Raw genomic sequence first — 16,225 nt, forward strand, 5'->3', positions numbered from 1 at the left:
TAAGGCTGCGATTATACAGACGAACTGCAGGGGGCGTGCGCATCTGTGACGTCGCAGAGTGACGTGCACAAGCACATGCTACTGCGCGCGCGGCTGCTGGCTGAAATATGTTTTTTGATTGGACGGCTGCGGCATTCACAACACGAAAACACATTTTTAAAACGCTCCAACTGTGTCCCGCTTTGCAGTAGCAAGCGGGGACACAGTCGCATTTGGTTTAACCAGTTTTCATGTGGTTATAAAACTTGTTTTTGCACCGCGCGGTGTCACCACAGGCATTTTTGAGTAGAATCGCAGCCTCGCCTCCTCCTATGACGCAGCGTCATGACGTTGCGGCGTCATGTGTCGCCATGGGGCCATGTCGGCATGGAAATGCAAGGCCATGGGACGTCGCGGCAAAATGTCAACGCGTCGCTGGAAGAGAAGATGCCGCTCTAGAGAAGGTAAGAGACACAGAGGCCCCGCGCTCTTCCCCGGCAATCAGTTTAATTGTTGTGGAGAAGAGCCCGGGGCCTTTGTAACCGCGGGGCTTGGTGCACCTCCATGAAGCAGGCCGTGGTGCCGCTATAACGGGAAGCAGGGGATCCCCGGAGCTGAAATTAACGCGGTTATCCTCCGGAGGCCCCCTGCTTCCAACCTATTAAAACAAGTGTTGCCAGGAGTCCTGCTTTAAGTATAGGGTGTACAATACTCATTGGTCTTTTAGAAGAGGTCAACACAAACATATTCCGATACAGGCGCACAGACATATTTTTAGAAATATGCAACATGAATGTGGGACAGTACCCAGCATGGCTTCCTGCGGTTAGCATGACATGTTCTGGTTTCTAATCTAATCAAAACAAATGGCCTGTAAGTCTATATGCCCATGGGATGTGGAGTTTGCACAGAGCCTCGAAAATATGAAGCATAACTGCACAGTGGGCAGTCCAACATTCTCACTACTCAACATTGATCTCCAATGCTAAAAATCAGCAGGTAAGGATGGTCCAACGCTAAAAATCAGCAGGCAAGGATGGTCCAACGTTAAAAATCAGCAGGCAAGGATGGTCCAACGCTAAAAATCAGCAGGCAAGGATGGTCCAACGCTAAAAATCAGCAGACAAGGATGGTCCAAAGCTAAAAATCAGCAGGCAAGGATGGTCCAACGCTAAAAATCATCAGGCAAGGATGGTCCAACGCTAAAAATCAGCAGGCAAGGATGGTCCAACGCTAAAAATCAGCAGGCAAGGATGGTCCAACGCTAAAAATCAGCAGGTAAGGATGGTCCAACGCTAAAAATCAGCAGGTAAGCATGGTCCAACGCTAAAAATCAGCAGGCAAGGATGGTCCAACGCTAAAAATCAGCAGGTAAGGATGGTCCAACGCTAAAAATCAGCAGGCAAGGATGGTCCAACGCTAAAAATCAGCAGGTAAGGATGGTCCAATGCTAAAAATCACCAGGTAAGGATGGTTCAGGTAAAGCTGGTGCTTATGATGTAAACTTGTAACCAAGAGCTCCCTTCAGAGCTACTATAACAAAAAAAAGAATTCAAGGTCGCCGCACTCTTTTGTAAAGTTTTTATCACGTTAAAAAGACTAAAAATTGCAATCCATGATAATCATGTTATTGTCAGAATATCTCATGCAGAAGATAAAATAAAGATCTTTTTTTTTTTTTTTTTTTTAGCACTACCACTGTGCTTTACAGGCATACCCCGGTTTAAGGACACTCACTTTAAGTATACTCGCGAGTAAGGACATGTCGCCCAATAGTCAAACGGCAGCTCACGCATGCGCCTGTCAGCACGTCCTGAACAGCAATACCGGCTCCTTACCTGTACCGAAGCTGTGCACAAGCGGGGAGACTATAGAGCCTGTTACACATGTGTTATTTACATCAGTTATGCACGTATATGATGATTGCAGTACAGTACATGCATCGATAAGTGGAAAAAAGGTAGTGCTTCACTTTAAGTACATTTTCGCTTTACATACATGCTCTGGACCCATCGCGTACATTAATGCGGGGTATGCCTGTATAAAGTTATAATGGGATGACAAATCTCTGCCACAGGCATGCTATTTTATTTCAAAACACCTACAGGAAACGGAGATTAAGTTGTATAACCAAGGCCACTAGGAGAGTTGGCACAAGTCTTTCAAGTTGCTCACTTAACTACAGTATGCTCTTATACAGGGGTTCGCAAACTTTTCCCTCTGCGCACCCCTGCCTGCTCGCCCCCCCTCCATACACCTTGTCTCTGGCGTTCTGAGGTCATGTGATGTCACGCTGCCATGGCAACGCAGCATCATGTGACCACCGCTGCATCATTTGACACCTCGTTGCTATGGTGACGCATCGCCAGAAGCCACGGAGACAAGGTAAGAGGCCTCGCGCAGTCCCCAGCATTTATTTTAAATACTTTAGGGAAGAGCGTGGGGCCTATGTAAGTGCTGCCAGCCCCCCCCCCCCCAGAAAATCTCACGCCCCACAGTCTTATACACTATCTAATGCCTTCAAATGTAATCATTCTTTCACTGTGTCTTCCAATATGTTCATTAGATTGTAAGCTCTTGAGGGCAGGGATTCCTCTCCTAATGTTACATTTATGTCTTGATGCACTTATCCCATTGTTATTATTATATTCCCTGTATTGTTATGTTGTTAAAAAAAAACATTAAAGCTTTACGTAACTGGTTGGCGTTATAAAAAAAATATATAGACATACACGGGACCGACGGAGGGGGGGGGGGGGGGGAGAAGGTTGAGAGAGAGAGAGAGAGAGAGAGAGAGAGCTGGGACATGTGTCCTTGGCCCGGCTGCTCCAGGGGGACCCGGAAAATGCTGAAAGTGGGGCTAAACGTACGCACCTCCGGGGGCCTCTGTACAGCACAGGGCCCATACTCTCCTCTACTGCCGAGCTGTCCCTTGCTGCCGTTCCCCTCCCTCCCCCACACTCAGCTACCTGGGGTCTACACACTGGCCTTGGCCCTGGAAAGGCGGTCAGCGGGCCTGCACATGCAGTCCCCCAGGTTCCGCTTGGGCCCCTACCTTCGCTGAGGCTGCAGCCGGCGGCGAGGCGTGCGGGTGCCGTCAGGGTTGGAGGAAGACCCGTCGGGTATCAGGGTGGCAGGGAGACTTACGGCCAGCAGTGTAGGCATCGCTCCGGTGGCTTCGCAGCGCACCCGGCTAGTGGGGACCGCCATGTTTGAAGTCGTGCATGCACAATGAACAACATGCACATGCGCATTTGGCAGTGCAGTGGCCATTTCAGGAGTGGGGCGCTTGCGCAATGGAGCGCAATAGCAGCGGCCATTACAGCTTAGCTCCGCAGGGTGGCTACATGCCCCAGAAGCCACTGGGGCTGCGGATCACATGCCCGCCAACAGCCAATAGGGCTGCCAGAATCCCCTGCACCATTAGAGATACATTTGGCGTGCTCTGCACACCACACCAGTCAGAAGGGGATCGCGGACAGAGAAGGTAGTGTCCAGGGAGCGGTGATTCCCTGGACTAGGCCTACCTTGTCCCCCTTAGGCCCAAGGTAGGCCCTGAGACCCAAACAGATTGTGGTTGCTTTAGGGACAGGCCCCCTTAGATAGGGACACTGCGCTAATTAGAGCATTTAGTGTCAGGGACACAGCAACGCCGTACAGTACTTGCGGCCTGCAAGACTCTCTTCGCGGTGGGACCAAGTTCGCTGTGTGGTATCTAAGTGCCTCCTATATGCTGCTTGCAAATAAGGGGCAGAGGATGGCAATATGCTATGTTGTGTTGTATTACATTAACTATATAACGGTTAGTAAATACAGGCAAAAGTTTCATCCTCCCAAACATTGATGAAGGAATTCTAGAACCGAATAACGCTGTTTTCTTGGGGGGGTTATTGTCACAAGAAAACAACTATAATTGTTAGAGGACAGAGAGCCAACCTCAACAAAATAAATATGACTTAATGCACCAGTCTAATCTCCTCATTTAAAATGTATTCATAATTTACCAAACTTTGGAGAGAATATGAAACTGGTTCCGTGACGGCTGCTACCTACAGAACATATTGGGTTTTTGGTTCTTTGGTTCTCAAAATGAGAAAAGGAATAATATAACATTTTGATATTACTACTCTCTGGCCAAGACAGCCTTATCTGCTATTGCCCTTGGAAAATTAGTTATACCTACAATCTGTAAATTCGGATTATACTCTGGTTATAATATAGAGAAAAAACATATCTATAGAAGTGCATGAGTTGATGGCCAGGATGCAGAAATCCCTGCACTCTGATAGGGACCACGTGACATTACCAAGCAGGTTATTGAATCAAATGACAATAGTATTAGTGCAAATTGCCATGGGAATCACCAACAACACAAAGATTTACAAACACAATAGAACTGGTAATAAACTCTGGTACGATACTGGTACTGACACTCCCTCGGAAGGCTCAAAGCTTCATCCAATGGGAGCAGGGGATGACAAGTGGAACTCTCCATGGCAGGTGTACACTAAGCACAGTGGGCTTTCTTTGGGTAGCGTACAGGACACAGAAAACAGGTACTGCATTTTTGGAGTAGGAACAGCTGGAAGATATGACGCTGAAATCCCATATACCATCACGTCAATCAACGAGATTAATATATTTTGGGACAACAGATCATTATGCATTAGATATATCACCACACTGTTAGGGCTTTAGAAAACATGATTTATCACTTAATAGAGCACACTCCACTTCACTTCAGCATTGTGTCCACTTCACTCATACCTTTCAGTAATAAGGCATTTCTCATACAAACCCCTCAGGGCGCCTCCACTGAGATTGGATTAACCCATTTTTCTACAGCACTTCTTTATACATAATCTTACAATATGTCCTGGTCTCTTGTTAGACACTGCACAGCTAACATCATTTGTTCCCTCCCTATATACAGTAGTGCTCAGTGTACGCAGCGCTTTGTATCTCATTATAATGCTTGAGGCACAAAGAGCAAAAGTTATTTGATGGACGTCTCCAGGAGCTGATCCCAGGATTTGAACCAACGTCAAGTCAGTGTTTTCAGTCTGTGCCTTTACACCTCCAGCCCGGCATTTTCGCTGGGAATGTCAGTTTCCTGTTCTCTTTGAGATGAGAACACGCGAGCTGCTGATCCGAAACACACTAACCTTCTTATCCCCCTGCACCCTACGTTTCCACTTACCTTTCCTTACAGATTGTAAGCTCCGTGGGGCAGGACCCTTCTTACCTACTGCAACAATGTATGTCAATGTTTGTTACTTTGCTGTTTTTCGTGCTCCAACTATATTGTACTGCGCTACTGAATATGCCGGAGCATTATCAATAAATGATAATAATAAATACGTGTTAAGCTTTAACCCTTTTCCCAACAGGAGGGTCAACAATACATTTCAGTTCTCTATGACAGCAACGGTTCATAGTAATGAGATACTGTAGCTATCCAGCGATATTTACCCTCTCCCAGCCCATTCTCTATACAGATTATATAACTAGGTGGACATGTTCGACAAACATGAGGGCCCTGTCATGTGTGATAGATAGCCTTTATAGATCAATAATGGCTATGGCGCTTCAGTGAACAGACCTTATAGGAGTTATGAATCAAAATTGCCTGCTAGCAAAACTAATGCAAAAATAGCATTAGACATCAAAGAAAAAAAACTACTACTTTCAATTAGATATTTATTTAGATATCTAGATCTATTTTTTCACCGCATGTACAGTAAGACATACGTATCCCCCCCAAATTTTAACAGTCACCCCCAAGAGCTACTTTTGAAGAATGAGTTTACAAGATGTGTGATATGCCAGTACGCTACAATTACGTTTGAAATATTATAACATGGACAGATACATAAGTTTAGTTACCATGACATCATCTATGTTTTTCAAGTCAGTGAAGCTTAGTGCAGATGGTAACCTGCAAATATGTTGTCCTCTGCTCCCTAAACCAATGAAAATGGTTAGACAGTCTGCATTTCAGTACTCTGTACAGTATGTCTACTATGAAATAGCATTCATGCAGTCAGTCTCTATTGCAGAGGGTTGCAACTTTTTTTGGTTCAAGTACCCTATAATTATATTGTGAAATACTGCGGAACCCCAACCCTCTCTAATAGTGCGTGTGAGATCAGATGCATTGTAAGGAACCCCAACCCTCTCTAATAGCGCGTCTGAGATCAGATGCATTGTAAGGAACCCCAACCCTCTCTAACAGCGCGTCTGAGATCAGATGCATTGTAAGGAACCCCAACCCTCTCTAACAGCGCGTCTGAGATCAGATGCATTGTAAGGAACCCCCAACCCTCTCTAATAGCGCATCTGAGATCAGATGCTTTTGCAAATTCTTCCGTATTTGGTACAATTTTTTAATTAACTTAAAATTGCAAGGAACCCTTTAGGAATACCCGGGGAACCCCGATTAATAAACACTGCTGCATGGTCTGTGTAGCAAGGCAATGCTCAGACGGATTTTTTTGCTTGCGGTTGCATCAAATGTTACAAAGTCCCAAGATTGTTGGCACCTCAGACATTGCAGATTTCTTGATGCAGAAAAAAATTGGACAATAAAAAAAAAACAAGGAGACACAGGAGGTACTTCATCCCAATATAAGTACACCTGGTTCCTCCCTAACTCCATCAAGTGACAGTTTCTGATCATGAGCCTTGATACATTTTCACCAGTAGACACAAGACTTGTTGCAGCAGTTATGTTCCAGATCTGCTTTGATACACAGACCCCAATGACTCCTACTGTAGCTCTTACCTGTTATCTGCCCGGAGCCTGTTTCCCAGGTGTCTTCAAGCTCCAAGGCTCCTCCACAGCACAGCAGCATGGCAAGTAGCAGTGCCCACAGCTGCCCCTGTCCCGGGGGGGCAGCACCGTGCATTGTCACTGTCCTCGTTTCTGCTAGAAGTTTGCATCCAGCCTTGTGCATCCTCATCTTACAGTATCAGCTGCTCCTTTGTGTGACACAGACTCCCACACACTCTTACCATAGGAACTGCTCCCTCATGCACACCTCTTATACAGTCAGCTGCACCTCATATACAGTCAGCTGAATCATACACCCCTTGCAAAGCCAGCTGTCCCATCCACTCCTGTTCTGCAGCCAGTACTAATTGTTCCCCCTTATAAAGAACCCACATACATCCAATTCCTTCTATAACTAGTCCTCTCCTACCCAGAGTTTACCCCTCTTATACAAGTAGCTCACCCCCTTATAAAGCCTTCACCATTGCAATTAGATATCCAATTCCTAGATCAATAGCCTTGTACCCCTTTAGTTTGCACAGACCTCTGTCCTATTAATTAATAGGCCCATGCACCCATTTTATAACACGACTTAACCCCTCTCTGTGCTCCCATTTTTTCACTGGTTGCCTTGTCTATATAACCCTTATATATTTAAGTGGCACTTGTCCTACACAGACCCTTCTTATAGACTCAATATCATACAGAATGCCCAGACACCCCTTTACTCAACTTGCAGAACCTATGTATACCCTAAAGCCCATATACCAACTGTACCCTAAAGCCCATATACCAACTGTACCCCTGAAAAATTCTGCTGCAACCTGATCAGCAGGTTTAAAAAAGCAATAAGATTCATGCCAGGTGAACCGTTATTGTCTCATTAAACACAAGCTTCTTGACACATGCAGTGGGCTGCACACAGAACCCGCTCTGCCTCCCCTGTGCTCTGTGGTCCCGCCCGGACACTCTCCTTGTCCAGTGCCCAGTCTGCACTGCAGCTCTCCCTCACTGTGCAGCTGCAGCCAACTCGTGCTCCTGGACCGCCTTCCTCATCCCGCCCACCAGGGGGCGATCTGACCAATCAGTAGGCTGCCTAGCCCTGTGCCGGCCTCCTGATCCACAGCGCAGGTGGGAGGAGAACCTGTGCAGCAGTAAGAACGGAGTGTGCGGTGTGAGAGCAGCAGTAAGAACGGAGTGTGTAGTGTGTGAGCAGCAGTGTGTGAGCAGCAGTGTGTGAGCAGCAGTGTGTGAGCAGCAGTATGTGAGCAGCAGTAAGAACGGAGTGTGCGAGCAGTAGTGTGTAGTGTGCGAGCAGTAGTGTGTAGTGTGCGAGCAGTAGTGTGTAGTGTGTGAGCAGCACAGTGCAGTGTGTGAGCAGCAGTGTGTGAGGCACTAAGAACGGAGTGTGTAGTGTGTGAGCAGTAGTGTGTAGTGTGTGAGCAGCAGTACTGTGAGGCACTAAGAACGGAGTGTGGAGTTTGTGAGCTGCAGTACTGTGCATGTGTGCACCATCTGTACAGTATGTGCATTAACAGCAACTTGTGCTGAATTAGAGCAGAACTGTGCATGGCTGCATCCTCTGTATGTGCATGTAGTGTTCTGCATTAATAATAATAATAATAATACAGTATACTGAATGTGAGCACAGCTGTGTATGACTGCATCCTCTGTATGTGCATATATAGTGTTCTGCATTAATAATAATAATAATAATAATAATACAGTATACTGAATGTGAGCACAGCTGTGTATGACTGCATCCTCTGTATGTGCATGTAGTGTTCTGCATTAATAATAATAATAATAATACAGTATACTGAATGTGAGCACAGCTGTGTATGACTGCATCCTCTGTATGTGCATATATAGTGTTCTGCGTTAATAATAATAATAATAATAATAATAATAATACAGTATACTGAGTGTGAGCACAGCTGTGTATGACTGCATCCTCTGTATGTGCATATATAGTGTTCTGCGTTAATAATAATAATAATAATAATAATACAGTATACTGAATGTGAGCACAGCTGTGTATGACTGCATCCTCTGTATGTGCATATATAGTGTTCTGCATTAATAATAATAATAACAATAATAATAATAATACAGTATACTGAATATGAGCACAGCTGTGTATGACTGCATCCTCTGTACTGTATGTGCATATATAGTGTTCTGCATTAATAATAATAATAATACAGTATACTGAATGTGAGCACAGCTGTGTATGACTGCATCCTCTGTATGTGCATATATAATGTTCTGCGTTAATAATAAATAATAATAATAATACAGTATACTGAATGTGAGCACAGCTGTGTATGACTGCATCCTCTATATGTGCATATATAGTGTTCTGCATTAATAATAATAATAATACAGTATACTGAATGTGAGCACAGCTGTGTATGACTGCATCCTCTGTATGTGCATATATAGTGTTCTGCGTTGTTAATAATAAATAATAATAATAATACAGTATACTGAATGTGAGCACAGCTGTGTATGACTGCATCCTCTGTATGTGCATATATAGTGTTCTGCATTAATAATAATAATACAGTATACTGAATGTGAGCACAGCTGTGCATTGCTGCATCCTCTGTATGTGCATATAGTGTGCTGCATGAACAGCATGTGTGAACGAGAGCAGAACTGCATGTTCTGCAGCGCCAATGTATCAAGGCAACACTGTTGCAATTTTTGGACAAAATGATCTCTGCATCATATGTACTGTATCAAAGGAGAAAGCAATAAGATTATTATTTTTAATATATATGGTGTCACTTTTTTTTTTTACCACAGAATTGCACCACTTTTGCCTTCATAAAAGACCCCTGTATATGCATCTATACGTGTGCTGCATTAAGAACAGCCTATGTTTGCGACCAGCCTTGTCCTGTACATCCTCCTGCATCTTTACAGCGTTATGTGCTGAATCTGAGCACCAATGTGCATGCCTGCATTATTTTCTACACAGCAAATCCTGCCACCCTTAAACTACTGAGCCACTGATTGAGCCACCTGTGCTGAAGCAGGGATATCCATAACAGTTGGCCTGATGGTAGCCCTTGAGGACTGAGTTTAAGACCCCAGGATTAGACACACTGCTGTGTTTTTTGGAGCACAGTTACATCATATATAAGAACAGTTTCTTACATGTAAGTGTTAGGCTGCGTCCCCGCTAGCGTTGTGTGAGCGGCGCTTGCAGCGGTTACTTACATATATAGCTATATGCAAGTCCCCGCTCACGCTGTGTGCGTGCGCTCGAGCACACGCTCACCCCCGCTCAGCGCTTAAGTAAACAAAAAAAACCTATATTTTCCCGCGCGCTCAACTACCCGCAATGCCCCCCCCTCCCCCTCCCGTGCGCGTACATGCAAGACACCCGGCGCTCATGCTTGGAGCGCTCTCCAAGCATGAGCACGCTCAGCGCCAGCGGGGACTCAGCCTTAGACTTAAAGCACTTACAGATTTCTGGGGCAAATAAAAGGGGAAAAGGGTGGTGCAGAATGTGATACTTCTCATAATACTGTATGTGCACTATATAACTCCCCCCTATTCCCTCCTACTGACAGTCTACGTGGGGCAAGCCAGGCAAAAAATTGGAGCAAAATACTTTGATACATAGATGCAGGATGAAAATGCTCCAGTTTTGCACCATAATTGCCTTGACACACAGACAGACCCCTCAGTGTTCAATCAAGACTAGCGGAAAACAAATAATGGGAAAAAATGTCTGTGTATTGCATTTGCCACATTTTATTCAACGCAGAGCAATGCATTGCAGTCTCGTCTGTCCCTGAATAGGTTACCAGCATTTTCTCCCCGTGTCCCATACACCACACAACTTTTTCTTTTTTTTTTTTTCTTTAACTTATTTGCCAAGTTTTATTTTAAGGACCTTTTTGCTTCTTACAAAACTGGTAATTGTAGAAACAATCACACAATCCAGTGTCTGGGCTAATAAATATGATTCAGACAGCAGACTATTCCACTTTTGCGGGTGTGTTGAAGGAAAAAAGTGCATCCAATTTTCAACACTGTTGGGTTTTTTTTTTTCCTTCTTTTTTTTCGTAGAAAGTTTTGCAACAAATCCCCAATTTTTATCAAATATAAATAAAAAATAAACAACTGATGAATACATCGTATCAAAAAAGTACGAAGAGATGGTTAGCATTTTTTTCATGCACATAATATGTCTTTTTTGTTGCTTTTATAATTTAATATGTATATATTTTACATGCAAACATTACTTATGCAAAGTACAGCCAGTTAAGTCTGGTTTGGGATGCAAACAATCAAATGGAGGAATTTTTCAGTGGCGACAGCTCACACAAGTTGTGAGATGGGTGAGGTGCATTTGCAAAATACAGCTGTAAGGCTGCATTCACCCTTTTGCTGCAAGAGAGGGTGGCAGTGCACTGCCTTTCTGGCAGCAAAGTGGTTAAAAGAACAGACCTCTAAATGCTACCTCCTCCCACTGCAAACGAGTCCAACTCCTCTAAGAAACAGACACCATAGTAGCACAAGATCATGGGTGACCATTTGTCTCCAGGGCAACTGGAATCAGTGCAGCCTTGGTTTTCACCTCTCCCATCCCAATAAATTCTTCCAAGAGGCAACTGCAATGAGTTCTACAGGGGATGAGAGCAACAAAAGAAGGACTGGCAGAAGATACCCAGTAACCTAGATCCAGGTGCTCACCCTAACAGCAGCTGAGGCAGCGTGAGGGAACCCCACTTATGACTTCTTACTGCAATGCCTTAGGTTACTTACTAACTCTAGAGCACTGCAGCAAAGGAAACATACATTCAATCAAAGATCATTATGACTGAAGGAGCAGCTGCCCATATGGGCTCATAGGAGATCCTGTTACACAGGGAGTTGTATGCAAGCTAAAACTCAGCACTCCTACACAAGGTAGTGAAGGCTAACTGCTTCTGCACAGGACTTCAACTCTGAGCTCAGTGTGTTATACTGGTAGCCAAAGACTGCCCATAGCTTATCTAGTCTAACACCCTTTAGCTGCATAACTTGTTTAACTTTTAACCATAGTTGCCAACTTTAAAAAAATAATAATCATTCCCACGGGAAAACATCCTCTTTAAGCAAAAAATAATAATAATGCATTTTTTCGGGATGCAAAGGGATTTTAGAGGGAGAGGGCATGTAGGAGCTGTACACTGACAATTCAAAAATAGCTTTGCATAGCATCAGACATACATCACCCGAAATATATCAGTTCAGTGCCAGATTGTTCAATATTAAAATGATGGCCCCCTATTACAGCGGGGCTTATCTAAAGCACTCACATGACAACACTGTATATCCTATCACTGGTTTTCTGTCTTATGCTCCTTTTCACTGTGACTGCCCTTTTGGTTGGTCAACATCTGTGCCATCTCAAACCACGTCCGGCTGTACACCGAAGAACATGAGAGTGTCACAAAAGGTCTAGAGACTGCCTACGATTCCTCCCTATAATACAGGGAGAGTTGGCAACTATGCTTGCAGCACAGTCTAAACAAGAACCACATTAACCCTCCACATGCTAAACGCCGCAGTTCCATCACTGAAAAGCAAACTTTTACAGCCCAAGAAGGAGATAGGACCAGGTGTGCGTGTGTGGGTGAGAGCAAAGGCCGGATGATGCAGCGTATAAAACAACAAAGCTCCCCATTTCCCCCCGTAGGGTGAGTGAGAATTCCATGCTTCCAGCACAAATGGTTTTTGTTCATTTTCATAAGCATTTTTGAATGTTTTTTTTTTTTTTTTTTTTTTCTTTGTAGTAATTTTTTGAAAACGTGAAAGGAAGTTGTGCCTCTTCATTTTAGGGAAAACCGTAGAAAACATTTGGTCGCGTTTATCCTGAAGCCTTGGAACGGGAGAGTCCAGCAGATAAAGCTACAGCGTAAATGAAAGTCGAAGTTCTTGGCTTCTGCTGTTCCTCTGGTTGCATAGCCCTATTGGGAGAAAACCATTCGTTCTGCATGCAGAGGCACCGACTGGGGAAGGGACGTTGGGAGGAAAGAGGTGGATGCTCCTCCCAAATTTATTAGGAGATATCGTCTTTTACACCTTGAAAGGTTGGATCTGTAGCCACTTTCACTGCAACCCTTGGTTTTTGTAATGCAAACAAGCTCTCTCTTGAATTGAATTCCCATCAGCTACTATGAGGTTGATATCACGATAACCCAGCACCCCCTGACATTGTAACAGCCAATAGCTTTCATATTAATCTAGCCTCCCTCCAACATAATGGTCTGATTTCTTCACTGTCCCGCAGTTAGGGATTAAGCTGGAAAAGGGTGGGGAAAAGGGCAACAGTGTGTATGGGAAATCATTGTGGCTCCAGTGTATATAGAGATACTCTCATCTCTATCATTCAGAAATTCCTACAGCGTAGTATCAATTTCATACAATAGACAAACATCTGCTCAGGAACCCTGAATCTTAGATAATAATAATAATAACAATAATAATACAGATGCCAGAGCCCTTTCCAAAGTAATGTATGATTAAAAGACATGCAATTATATCTGGGGTGAAAATCCTGGCAGCTCATTCTGACAGTGCCTGACAGCTTCCAAATGGCATACAGAAAAAGGGAATAACATATTTGTGACCAGATTACAATGCAGTTAATTCAGACTAAGGGGTATTTAGTGACTTGCCCAAGATGACATAGCATCAGGGGCAGAGCTTGGTCCTGTGACCCTGCACTCTTGTCCATGAAAAGTGGGTTATCCAAGTGTGTCTCCAAAAAAAGGATTTATGGTCTCAAACCCTAGAAATGTGTGCACCTCCACACGAGTACAGAGATAGGGAAGGCCAGCTCACTTCATCCCATAAGTAATAGTCAACAGTCTCTATCATGGTCCAGACTCATTTCCAAGAGGCTTTCAAGATCCAAAACTCAAATGAGTACGTTTTGTACGGTTGATCAAACAGACAATGAAAACAATTTGACTTGTAGGAGTAAGGCTCTGAAAAAGCCAATGAGACGGCAGATGATACCTATGATTGAAACTGTCATTAAAGGATTGTGACTCACTTACAATGAGCAAAAACTGACACACTAATCTAAATATATACAGCACAAAGCTGTGTGACAGAAACCAGGGGATGGTAATAAATTCCGTATATAGGGCTCCCAGGATACTAGACAGTTTCTATCCTGTTTGGCCTGGGAGTGCAGCCTTATAATACATACACTCCATCCCACAGTTTGGCAAGCGCTGGAACTGAGGGATGAGAGATCCAGACCAGAGTTTGTCTGCTGCCTGATTTCTGTCACCTGTCATGCTAATTAGGAATCAGGTATGAAAGACTGATTTCCTGTTTGCTCTGGTCTCCCCACAAGAGCCAGGAGGCTGGAAGGCTGCTGAACTACAGAGGGGAGAAGCCTCTTCCCCAAACAGGTTCAATCTTTCTGTTCATTTGTGTAAGACTGCAAAAGTACCGTGTTTTGATGTTGGAAGTGGAAAAGCCACGTCCAACCCTGAGTCAGGGATATCTAAGTTAAGTTATCGCTCAGGTGAGCAGCTTTTGTTTTGATCTGTTTTCTGTTGTATGCACTGTGGCAGTCTCAGTGCCTGGGACTGAATAAACCAGGCATAGCCTGTTTAAAGGAACAGTACGTGACGCCTCATCATTTAACCTACCCTAAAAGACCGTGTTCTAAACAGTCCCGGACAAACGACGGAGTCCCGGAGTAAGCCGTTTGTCACATATGGTGGAGAATGCGGGCAGAGCACTAGGGGGTCTGCGGGTTGAAGAACTTTGAAAAAAAAAAAAAAAAAAAGTTTTTTTCATCCTCTGCAAACAAGATGGAAGACGTGGTGGGTGCGCTGGTACGCAATGTCGCTGCCCAGAAAGACGCGAATGAAACCCAGCAACAGCTGTTAATAGCCCAGCAAGAAACTAATGCAAACCAGCAGCAGACGAATGCAGCCCAGCAACAGCTGCTAATAGCCCAGCAAGAGATTAATGCAAACCAGCAACAGGCGAATGCAAACCAGCAACAGGCGAATGCAAACCAGCAACAGACGAATGAAGCCCTGCAAAACGCGATTGCAAACCAGCAAGAGACAAACCGCTTGCTGAGAGAGGAGCAACAGCGGTTCGCTCAGGGCTTACAGCAGGAACTCGAGATCCTGAGGGGGACTATCAGTAACCTTCCACTGGCAGCGGCAGCCCCAGTTCCGAAAATGACCAGGGCAAGCCACTACCTTCAGAAGATGGGACCCTCGGATGATGTGGAAGCCTATCTTCTCACGTTTGAACGCACGGCACAGAGAGAGGGATGGCCAGAAGCTGAGTGGGCTGGTCTAATCGCACCCTTCCTAAGCGGCGAACCCCAGAAGGCTTACTTTGATCTAGAGCCAGCCGAAGCTAACGTCTATGCAAAATTGAAGTTCGAGATCCTCGCCCGCCTCGGCGTAACCACGGCTGTTCGCGCCCAAAGGTTTCACGCATGGTCCTTCACGATGGATAAAGCCACCCGAAGCCAGATGTATGACCTCATCCACCTCGCCCGGAAGTGGCTACAACCCGAGATCAACTCAGCCAGCCACATCGTGGAACGGTTGGTCATGGACCAGTTCTTGAGGAAACTTCCCTCTGCCTTACGCCGTTGGGTCAGTCGGAGTGACCCCCACAATGCGGATGAGCTTGTGGCCCTCGTAGAAAGGTACAATGCAGCAGAAGAGCACCCGCAACCCACAGTCGTGGAGCAACCCCACTACCCGAGGTTCCAGGACTCTTCCAGAGACGGTAAAAGGGTACCGGGGTTAAGGGGCGCTGAAGAGCGGCGACCACCTTCACGCAGCACCAGCAACAGTGGTTCGCACACTAAGGGCAATAGCCAACATGGGGAGCCGGGAAAAGGCTCTAAGTGGGACACAGACTATGTACCTAAATGTGTAAATTGTCATGAGAGGGGCCACACAGCAAAAATCTGCCCACTAAATGATGAGCCCATGCAATGCAACAGCGTGGAACCTTATTCGCTGTTGTCCCAATGTATGGGCCCTAGCCCAGAGGACCCCTTGAATAACCATCTGTGGGCATTTGTAAAGGTTAATGGTAAGAGGGTTCGGGCACTTCTTGACTCTGGGAGCATGGTCACACTAGTGTCCGAATACCTCTTGCCCATTAAGAAGAAACAGGGAAACAGTTCACAAAGAGTGGCAATTTGTTGTATACATGGGGATAATCATGAATATTCCACTGTTGATGTTTTTTTTGAAACAGAGTTTGGTTCTTTAGATTTCAAGGTGGGTATTGTACCCAAACTGGCACATGATGTGTTAATAGGGACCGACTTTCCCCATTTTCTAAAAATGTGGTCCCCCGCTCAGAATAGCGCCCAGAGTTCAATAGCGGACCATAACGAAGTATTAGAAGAAACAAATCCTTTCCCTTTTTCAGAAATGGAGGTTGACGAGGGCCCAAATAAGAAGG

General features: G+C 44.9%; 1 protein-coding gene across 2 annotated transcripts in view; it reads right to left on the bottom strand.

Moving 5' to 3' along the window:
- The window catches only part of LOC142472165 (uncharacterized), a 190,456-nt gene extending 182,672 nt beyond the window's left edge, over window positions 1–7,784 (bottom strand). For both annotated transcript variants that reach the window (XR_012789617.1, XM_075579021.1), the window contains exon 1: window positions 6,764–7,784. Coding sequence is in view for 1 of the 2 variants with exons in the window: in XM_075579021.1 (XP_075435136.1) it covers window positions 6,764–6,941 (178 nt within the window). In the remaining variant the exon portion in view is untranslated. The remainder of the gene's footprint in view (window positions 1–6,763) is intronic.
- Between the last annotated feature and the right edge of the window lie 8,441 nt (window positions 7,785–16,225).

The sequence above is a fragment of the Ascaphus truei genome, chromosome 21, assembly GCF_040206685.1.
Source record: "Ascaphus truei isolate aAscTru1 chromosome 21, aAscTru1.hap1, whole genome shotgun sequence".
Classification (NCBI taxonomy): Eukaryota; Metazoa; Chordata; class Amphibia; order Anura; family Ascaphidae; genus Ascaphus; species Ascaphus truei.